The following is a 10,697-nucleotide window of genomic DNA, read 5'->3' as shown; positions in this document are numbered from 1 at the left end:
GAGAGAAATTAGAGAGAGATTAGTTAGAGAGATTGATTAGAGAGTGGGAGAAAAGAGAGAAAGAGAAGAAGAAAAAAGAAGAGAGAGAAAAAAAAATTGAAGGTCGCCGAAAATTTTGGTCAGCCGACGACCTTCATCAAAGAAGATGATGAGGTGGCGAGAAACATGAAGTAGAGGAGATAGGTGATGAAATGGAGGAGTGGTGAGGTGTTTTTCATCTTTTTAAAACAAATTTCATTTTGACACCCTAGTTTGTAGTAAATAAATTGAATTTTTTTGGGAATCAACCCAAATTTAAAAGGGACCAATTTTGAATTTAAAAAATTATTTTTATAAGAAGGGAAATTATGGAAACAAAAAAAATTAACCATGAAAGTTAACTAATAATGTTCACAAAAGGGGGTCAAATTTAAATTTACGAAAAACAGGTGTCCATAAAGAAAGTTTGTCACAAAGTAGGGGGCCAAAAAGGAAATAACTCTATTTGTTTTTTTGTTTTGGATAAAAAAAAGTGAAGACATTGATTAAATAGTTGTTAACAAATGAATAGAAAGAACTTGAATTGTTGATGTCAAAAAATGACCTTCCGTTATATCAGCATAAAACATGGTTTGATGCATGACAGCGTCAGTTATGATCGAATATTCTTGTAAGTTGATTAACATTCCTGCTTCCTACTCTACGCTCCACCTTCTTGCTCTAGCTCTGGTTCCACGCTCATGTTCCTTGCTTATGTTCCACGATTCCTGGGGGAAAACCTGCAAAGGGTTTGAAAACCGCTCCGACGCTCAAGATAGTCAGGTTGCTCTTTGTAGTAAAAGAATGCATGTTGATTGATCCTTTTGGGGGCGAGTTATGGGAACTCTGTGTAAGTGGGGATCTTTCTGGCCGAGAGATCGTGTCTTGTGGAAGACGATGAGGGCCTTTATATATGCTGAAGTAGACCGACTGTGATTAGACGGTCTAGATTAAGCGGTTGTGATCCACCGTTTAGGGAAGTTTCCCACTGTTCGTGGTTAGGGTTTCCCTTATAGTTATCTCGTATCTGGGATTAATAGAAGTTCCCAAGTTCAAGGACACTTCGTAGATATCCTGCCGAGGTGATAGATCTTCTGGGAGATGTTTCCTCCTTTAGGACTCTTGAGGCCCAAGTTTGTTAAACACTTAAGATCTATAGCCAACTGAGATCTTTAAGGAGATCCCGGGATTGAGTCGGTAAGTTGTTGGCGTGCTTCCGCCTCCCCAGTTTAGGGTGTGAGGCATCAACCTAACTTACGCGGACCCCCCTCATTCCTTTGGAGGCCCCAGAGCTGATCTGTTTGTGTGGGGGGCAAACAGGGTGGATACTTCTAGCTGACCTCCCAGTTAGGGATGCAGGCAGCGGAGAGTTTAACCATTATGTTACCTAAAGACGGGTTGACCCGTTGGACTTCAGGTTCGTTCTTGACTCTTTGACGTTAGTCAACGTCTTGACAATTTATGCATCATCAACAATGAGCGTATATTTCCATATCAACATCTCATCATAGCAACTCATATACACCAATATATTACTTTCACATATATAATGGGTACACAGAAACCTGTCTTATAGTAGTTATGATTTATTAAGCTTCATCATCGCATACACATGAGGTATCCCCTTCGACCTGCAAGGTGTAGAAAATACGAAGTTATATTTACAGTAGTTTGTTTCCGCCTTTAGATTTTGCAGTCCTTCACCTGCAGGAGCTATTTCTCAATATCAAAAGTATATATAGTCTGTATGAGCTATTAAATTCATTGTAGATTTCTTTTAATTACTATGCAATCGTAAATTCATCATGAGTATATAAGATCATTAGGAAATAGTATGAAGTGCATATCAATCACAGTGGAAAATGTTTGTAACAACTACAATAAAAATTTCACTATAAACAACATTAGGGGTACCAAAAGTATCAGACTCTTTGGGTAGTAAAATGTGTACCCTACTACTCGCAGTGCATCTTGATAAAGCGACATACAATTTACCATGACTAAATACGGGAAACGAAGGTCGATTCCGATAAATTTCGCGCGCTGACCTTGGGAGTTGTTTATTATCATGGCATACGCTACCCATATAGGAAATTGACGTCTCACGAAGTCAAAGAAATTCTAGGAATAAAAACCAGGTTGCCCGATTTATCTCCTGTTAATATTTTTGCTCCGATAACTCGATAGGGCACATCTAGATATAATGATGTCTCAGAAATCTAAAACTAAAATACGTAACATTTCTGAAAGCTACAGTTTATGAATGGAGTCTAAGCAGCTGCCACAGCTACTTGTTTCTTGTGCCAAGAAACCACATCTTTGTACGCAACATCGCCTCCAAAAATATCCAAAGCGCTTCCAACAGTAACATCTACACGTCCCATTCCTGCTACCTTTATCTTCTCCAGATCAGCCATTGTTGTCACTCCACCAGCATAAGTTACCGGAATCTAATACAAAACCAACCAAAATTTTCATTTTCCGGACCAACAAGGTCAAAGCCCAACTTTTTTCAAGTAGAGAAATACACATGTTACCACCAAAGTACAAGTGTCTTCACGATACATAAGTTAAGAAATTTAAATGTGAGTTTAGTGATTATGATGTAGAGATTTGATTTGGAAGATTGAAAGTCGAATGTTTACGTACAGGTGAATACTTTCCGAGCAATGCCACAAGCTCCTCATCAATTCCTAGTCTGTAACATACACAAGCAGCCAACAACTACTTAAGTATGCAGGCCTAATGAAACAGAAACCATGTATTTGAGACTAACCTTTTCCCTTCGACATCGACTCCATGAACTAGAAACTCGTCTGCACAAGTAGCAAGAAAATCTAAAGATTTTTCATCAACATATACTTCACTGAACTTCTGCCATCTATCAGTGACAACTGCATATTTCCCATCCTGCATATAAAAGTTGTTGGAGATACGTAACTTAAAGGCTCGAAGTAAATTAACTTTCGAAAAATTCTGGACTCTCTCAGCTACCTAAAGTTGGAAGTTATACTTGATGATGTCAAGCGATTTGGTAATATACATAAAGTTTGGTCCATATGACTATAACTGCCCGACTCCCAAGTTCAAACTTCAGACCGTCTTATTCTATGGACGTGTACTCGGGTCTATCATAACCAAACCTCTGTGAGTCGGATGATCATAACAGTTAAAGGAAGAAAAATATTTATGAAAATGAGATGATTAAGAATGGATCTACAAAAATAAGAAACGGCAGCACTCCCTTGGATTTCTTTTATTACTACAACTAAAAATTGTGTACTTACGGTTTAAAAATGCGTTCTCCTCGATCAACAAAGAAAACGAGCTTTGGTTTGAAAGAACTATTGCAATAACTTTATTTTCAGCTCAAGGGAGAAACACGACAACCATAAAAGTTTACAATAGTTTACCAGCAATCTGCTGAAACTACAGGATGCAGCATGTATAGTAGCTCATTAAACTAGGCATACGATGAAGATTCAACCGAAATACATCTATGGGGTAGAAGCAACATAGAACACTCGTACCTTCTTTCTGCAGCTGAGATCTAAGACCAGACGCTGCTTTCCAACCATGTTGACAAGATCTTTGAGTCGTTCAAGCTCCATTTGTCCATTGTTAAAGACAAACTGCATGAGGATGAGATCAAGAAGAATTATTAAATCTACAGAACCTAAACAAACACGTTAATGAATGAAAACCCAATTGACTGAAAACAGTAACACGAAGTTCATCTTGTTCCTTTTTTCGTTCGTTTTGTTTTCTTCTTTATTTGCTACTACACAACCATCTATAATACTGCATTTCCCTAAAAGACCTTTTAAGTTCTAACCACCGGCCTGAAATTCTTCAGTGAATGAGTTATAAAGAAAATAAAATAGTAACACAAATGAAAAGTTTCTTATAGTTGATGAAATGTTTTAAGCTAAGCTAACAATGAAAAAAGATTCTTATCAGGTCTAGAATTTAAAATAGGAAAAAGTAGTTCCAGCCATTAGTAATTTTCAAAACGAGGGAAACAAATTTGGGCATTGGACATAAAATACAAATGTTAGTTTGGATAAACAAGCGAAAGGAGGGATTAACTTTAGTATTACAACATTATCATGTTCATATATGATCATTACAGGTGGCAATTTCAAACTACAGATGGATCACATACCGAGGTCACAATGACATGGGAAGCCCCCTCATTGAGGTAACTTAAAGCGTTATCTGAATTGATCCCACCACCAACTTGTAGACCGCCTAGAAGTGACCATTCCTCATAGTACAGAGGAAAAATCTGTCAGCTCAAATATGTTATAAACATAAGAAAATAAAGGTAAAGATTGGAGTGCTCATGTTGAGGTAGGTCTTCGAAGTTTGAAGCATAAAATGATAATGAAAAAAAGTGACTCGTAAATTAATAACATTCTAATAGAAGCAACCGTTTAGGTGCCTGTTCTGGTAGGCATTAGCTCATCAGTATGTGTGTTATGTATCTGTAAGACATGACAGTACGGAAAATAGCAACTACACCAGGGTACTAGGTTTTAGGGGTCGGTTAGCTAGATGATTCAATACATTCCTGTTACTCAAGCTACAAAATAACCCATGAGCAAATCAGAGCCCAAATTCATAGATTTATCAACAAAATAACAGGAAAAAGTGAAACATAGAAGCTAACGGACATGCAATGTCACTTGCAACAACACTAGGAAAACCATTCACAGCAACCAAGGAGGTGATAGCTACCAGGATAGGCACGCAATGCTTCAATTGCTGCAGATTTGCTCAAGGCATCTCCACCTAGCATTATAACATGACCACCTGTAAGTTCGTCATTCTTATACAAACTTGCAAATTCGCTAGCTGACTTATCTGATTCAAAATTCGTCACCAGAGCAGAAGCTTCGTCTTTTGAATCCCGAAGAGTAGATCCAACTATTTGCTTCACTTTCCCCTAAATCAATTCAAGTTTCGGCGAATAATAGGTAAGACAAGAAGCACCTCCATTTGAAGATATAAAAATTGGCAATATAAACCTAACATAACAGCTACTCCAACTAACAACATCCAGTATAGGTTGCCACGGCCTTAAATATCAAATGTTAGACCAAGAGTGCCTAATTGAATGACTAGGGCACCAATCCAAGACGTGTAACTAGTTAAAAGTCTGCCTTTTCTTTCCAATCATCCTAACCTTCAGACCATGTTTACCGATTGATTTTGTCCATAGATTATCTATTTGACAATTACAAGAGAGGGAGCCACAACCCCACTCTCTCCCTGGGTTTCGGCCTTTCTGGTTCCCCCTTTAGAAGGAATCACATTCCTCCTCAGAATGTAATTCCTGGCTCATTCCCGCCCACCAAAAACACCATTCCAGTATGTCATTCCTGGCAAACGCATTCCAATACCATCTTCGAAACATGGCTCAAAAGGAATGAAGTTCTTTGAGAATTGAACAATTACTTGATTATCAGTATATTGTCATATTGTGAACAATTTAAGACTAACCCACAAAGAACCACAACGTCAAGGTGATAATATAAACATAAAATGGAACTACAAACGACATATATAACATGAAATTGTGAAAAATTAAATGGATTTGCACTTACCTTGTGAATATCAATACAAGGTCGGAAACGAACACCGTCACATTTGATAGATAAACGAGATCCTACAAAAATTAATAGGTCAAATTAACTATAGCACTTGTAGCAGAAGTCTGATTCTAATTTGTAACTACTGAGTATGAGCAAAAACGAAACATACTGGAGAAATTAGGCGGTAAAACCCTAAAAAAACTCTGATTACTGGTACGGGAAATCGCAGAAGTTGATAGACGCAAAGAACTAATATCTGATGTTGGAGTAGTTGCGGGTTGAGAATCCAGAAGACTGAAAATTTCCATATTAACTGCGATTTATGTATTGATCTTGAGAAGAAGCCTGCAGGGGGGAGCCAGGATTTCAATTTAGCCGGGGGAGACTCCTTAAACTAGTTTGAATCAACCAAGTAACAAGTATAAAATCAAAAATCGAACCTAAATCTTATACCCAATTGACTTGCATGAATTTAGCAAATATCTTGTATCAAAATAAACTAGTTCCAACTTCCAACCTAATAAGTAGCAAGTAACTAGTTTTGTGAGAATAGTCCCACATGGGAGAAGGGGTAACTAGCAACCAAGATTATAATGTATAGGTCTTCTCCACTCATTGCCAATTGGTTTTGAGTTGATGACCACAAACTTAACATGTAACACAGCTAGGCCCACACGTGATAGGCTTAAAAGCCAAACGTGCTCTCACGTCATAAAAATAAACACGTGTTAGGCTAACCACGCCACACGTGAGGGGGCGTGTGAGAATAGTCCCACATGTGAGAAGAGGTAACTAGCAACCAAGAATATAATGTATAGGTCTTCTCCACTCATTGCCAATTGGTTTTGAGTTGGATGACCACAAACTTAACAAGTTTAAAATCAAATCCTATATCTAAACCCTTTAGACCTACAACCAAGGGACTTGTATGATTCTTTATTTGTACATCAAATAAACTAACCAAAATCTAAGAAGTAATGACTAATAAGTACAAACATAACAAGTTACAAGTAAATTTTGTATAATCTATCAAGATTCAAGACCTTAGTGTTATGGTTTGAAATTTAGAATGAAGATAAACTCATTACTCGATTCATAAACCTAAACTGATTTCATAAAACTAAATTATATATGAATTATAAAATAAACCCTAACCCTAACATGTTTTTTTAATTTCAATCTAACTCTTATAACCATTTGAATGATTGAATCAGAAGGTAGATGAATTCATAAACTCGTATTTGAAGTTTACAATAACCCCTAGAGAGAGAAAGTTGAAAAGCTAAAACCAATAACTATAATCTTCAAATTGAAAATTTTCTATGAAAATATATTAAAGATTGAAAAGTATAGGTTGATTAACAATATTAAACCTTTGAATTTTAGAGATATGGCCTCCAAGAATCAAAGTCAATAAAGCTATCTCTTCAATAACTTAGCACAAGAATGAAGAAACCCACGGTGTAACTTCTCAAATTCCTCTCTCAAAATCGGCCACATTAAGAATTAAAAAGAACAATCAGATTAAATTACCCCAATCCTTCTCACAAACTTATAAAATTCAGCCTGGTCTTCATGTCGGTCCGCCCCTCGAAAGAGGAATTCAGGTAAACTCTTTTAGTATACGAGGGCCAAAAATGGACCAAGGGTTTTAGTTAGATTCTGAGATAACCAGATGCAAATTGTGGTTTTGGGCATGGGCGGAGCCACGCTTTTAATTTATACTTCGCGGTAGCGAGAAGTTATAACGAATTAAAATTTAGACATCAACTAATGAACTAAATTTATACTTATCATAAGAAAGTAAGAGGAATTTCATCAAGCAGTTGGTCTACAAGACTACAACCTAAACCATCTCCATTACTCCATAATTCTCGAACAGACTCATCCATTTCTTGATGAATTTCATTAAAACCGAAGCAAAGTTATATCTAAAACATGGAATAACGATCAATAACCTCTATGAGTCAGAACATTAAGATTTTAGAAAAGTCGAACATGAGCAAAATTATAAGAAGTTAAAGTTACTGACCAAATCCTTGAGAGAGGAAGTGAGCTAGTTGCTCAGAAGTTCGGCTCCTTGCTGTCTTCGATTGAAGATAATTAAATAAAGGGGCAATTACTGAAACCCCCACCTTTTCATAATGCAGATTACTGAAACCCCCACCTTTCATTTATAATTACAAAAACCCCCACCTTTTTGAAAATTCTGTTAGATTTAACTTTATACTTTTAAATATTACTTTGTTACCCCTCTTACTAAAACCCCCACCTTTTCATAATAAACTTACTAAAACCCCCACCTTTCTAATACACTTACTGAAACCCCCACCTTTTCTAAACAAACTTGGACTCTTACTGAAACCCCCACCTTTTCTAATACACTTACTGAAACCCCCACCTTTTGACCACTTTTTGACTGCTTTTTGCTCCTTTTTATGCAATTTTTTTTCTATTTAAACCCAAGTTTGAGACCACCATATAAACTTCACCCCTTCCATCAACAAGTTTTACTTTAGTTATTTAATGGCTTCTTCAAGTTCATCAAATGTGTATCAAAATGCAAGATCACAACAAGAGGTAGTTTTTTTACTTTAGTTCTTTTGATTGATTTATATAATTACTGATTTTTCAATATTCACTATGTTTAGGTTATTTGTCAAATTTGCATGAGGATACTAGCTATAAAGGGTATAGATAGGTAACATTAGCATCATAACCAAAGATTAAACTTACAATATGCAGTTTACACAATAATGGTACCTAATTCAGAACACACGATCTTAACAAAAAAAAAATTCAGAACACATGAATCTTATATATCAACAGGAATCATACGAATTCAAATACTCTAACAGTACATCCGTATGGAGTTCTAGTACGGCTATAAATTATGTGATAGTATAAAATTAAAATGTGAGACCAGAACAAACTAACTGGACTGTTTCCACAAAACTGAAGCTACAAAATCACTTAAACTGATAGTATAAATTTAAAATGTGTGATCACACCATTAAGTGATCACACCATTAAGTGATCACACCATTAAGTGATCACACCATTGAAGCTACAAAATCACTTAAACTGATCACACCATTAAGCTACAAAATCACTTAAACTGATCGCACCATTGAAGCTACAAAATCACTTAAACTGATCACACCATTAAGTCTAAATAACAGATTACAAAACCTAATACGAGCTAAGCCTGCTAAATCTACAAGACTACCAACTAAAACTACCTTAATTGATTACATGGGGTCGAACCCAAAAACCTCCCTTACAGGAGGGAAACCACACAATGACACAACTACAACTAATCTAACTTCATTAAAACTACCTTAATTTTAATTTTCATATATTAAACCCTAATTTCATAAATTAAACCCTAATTTCAGTAATTGTCCCGACCCTAATTTCATACATTAAACCCTAACTTCAAAAACACATCAATATCAAACTAATTACCTTACCCTAGCTCATAATACACATCAATTCAGGGGGGTTTCAGTAGTTTTTAATAGATTACAAGAGAGAGGGAGAGAGAGAGAGAGAGCACCTGATCGTTTGAGATTAACTCGGTTAGAATGGATTAACTCGTTTGAGATTAACTCGTTTTTTGTTAGGATGGAGAACATACAGTGGGTTAGCCAACGAGATTCATACTTCGAGCCACCAAAATCCCCAATTTGCTGCTCGGTTTTTGCTCAAAAAAATCTCCAATTTGCTGCTCGGTTTTTGCTCCCAAAAATCCCCAATTTGCTCGGTGGTAAAGAATGGGGTTTCGTTTTGCTGAGAGGGAAGATAGAGTCGGTTATTAGCACCCCCCATTTTTTGCTCGAAGGCGCTCAGTTTTTTATTTCAGAAACGTGGGAGCTTGTTTAACCAATGGACATTTTCGTCATTCCACCTCACTAACGGCCCTACCCCGTTAAATGTGACGGAAAAATTCAAAAAGGTGGGGGTTTTTGTAATTATAATTGAAAGGTGGGGGTTTCAGTAATCTGCATATTGAAAAGGTGGGGGTTTCAGTAATTGCCTCATAAATTGAGTTAATTTCTATTTGGCCCCCTACTTTGTGACCAGTTTCCTTTATGGCCCCTAAATTTCTGTAAATTCAAATATGGCCCCCTATTTTCATGTAAATGTCATAACTACCCCTCCCATTAATATATTTTCAAAATAAAATTAAAAACAAAAACCTAAATTCCACCTCACTTCCCTCTCCACCACTCGTCTCTCTCCACGTCACCTCTCTCTTCAACTCACCTCCCCCTCTCTTCAACTCACCTCTCTCTCTACAACTCATCACTCTCTTCTCCAACTCAACACTCTCTTCAACTCACCTTCAAACTTAAAAAAAAAATAAAAATTCCTCTCATATCTCTCTCTCTCTAAAATTTTCGATCATATCATCATTCATCACCACCCTAATACTTTCTCTCTCTTCATTATCTTCTCAAAGGGACTCAAAAAATTCCCTTCCTCTCACTTATAAAGCCCCCCACTCTCTCTACTACGACTCTACCTATCAATTCCAAGAACAAGTCTACTACTCCGTTTTGACCTCATCAGTTTAGAAGTGGATTTAACTCTTCCCCACTCTTATTTGATCATCAAAATCCATTCTTTTTCGTTTTTCTGGTTTTGGGTATCTATTAAAATTAAGAAATTTGAGTTTAATTGAGCTGAAATGATGAGAGAAGAAGATGAAAATTCAAGGGTTTTGAATGAACTTTGTGCTCTTATTATGAGTATAATTAGATCACCTCATCTTCCTCCTCTTACAGTTTATCCTTCTTCATCCACCGGTAGTACCCTTTCTTCAACTTCCCGGCGGCGGCGAACAACGACTCTAAGCCAAGTTTCACCTGTGGGATTCGCTTCATTACTTTTAGGATTTTCTTTAGCTTTGATGTTATGTGGATCAGTTACTTTTGTGATCAGATTTATATTGATGCCTTGGGTACTTGGATTCATTATGGTTCTTTACTTAGTTGGAATTGTTTCGTCATTCAATATTTGGAATCTTTCCTGTAATCCCCTTTTAGTTTGTTTTTTTAGTTAGTTTTTTTTTTCTTT

The 10,697-nt window shown here is 36.4% G+C and overlaps 1 protein-coding gene across 2 annotated transcripts; it reads right to left on the bottom strand.

The window, feature by feature from the left end:
* Positions 1–1,825: 1,825 nt before the first annotated feature.
* On the bottom strand, positions 1,826–9,444 carry LOC147557250 (1-(5-phosphoribosyl)-5-[(5-phosphoribosylamino)methylideneamino] imidazole-4-carboxamide isomerase HISN3, chloroplastic-like). Of its 2 annotated transcripts, XM_086658209.1 has the most exons (10): positions 7,987–9,115; positions 7,648–7,947; positions 5,785–5,960; positions 5,628–5,689; positions 4,759–4,966; positions 4,184–4,269; positions 3,549–3,650; positions 2,795–2,928; positions 2,668–2,716; positions 1,826–2,468 (listed from the first exon to the last, which is right to left on the bottom strand). In XM_086658209.1, exons 3-10 carry the CDS (start codon positions 5,921–5,923, stop codon positions 2,289–2,291), a joined length of 960 nt encoding a protein of 319 aa, XP_086514335.1. In that variant the 5' UTR covers positions 5,924–5,960; positions 7,648–7,947; positions 7,987–9,115; the 3' UTR covers positions 1,826–2,288. The 2 variants fall into 2 exon arrangements, with proteins under 2 accessions (XP_086514335.1, XP_086514334.1); XM_086658208.1 differs by lacking the exons at positions 7,648–7,947; positions 7,987–9,115 and adding an exon at positions 9,175–9,444.
* Between the last annotated feature and the right edge of the window lie 1,253 nt (positions 9,445–10,697).

Source organism: Eschscholzia californica, unplaced genomic scaffold (genome assembly GCF_041429995.1).
Source record: "Eschscholzia californica isolate CP2 unplaced genomic scaffold, dmEscCali1.0.p SCAF_2, whole genome shotgun sequence".
In the NCBI taxonomy this organism is placed as follows: domain Eukaryota; kingdom Viridiplantae; phylum Streptophyta; class Magnoliopsida; order Ranunculales; family Papaveraceae; genus Eschscholzia; species Eschscholzia californica.
The sequence above is the reverse complement of the archived record's forward strand: the minus strand, read 5'-3'. Positions and strand labels throughout refer to the sequence as shown.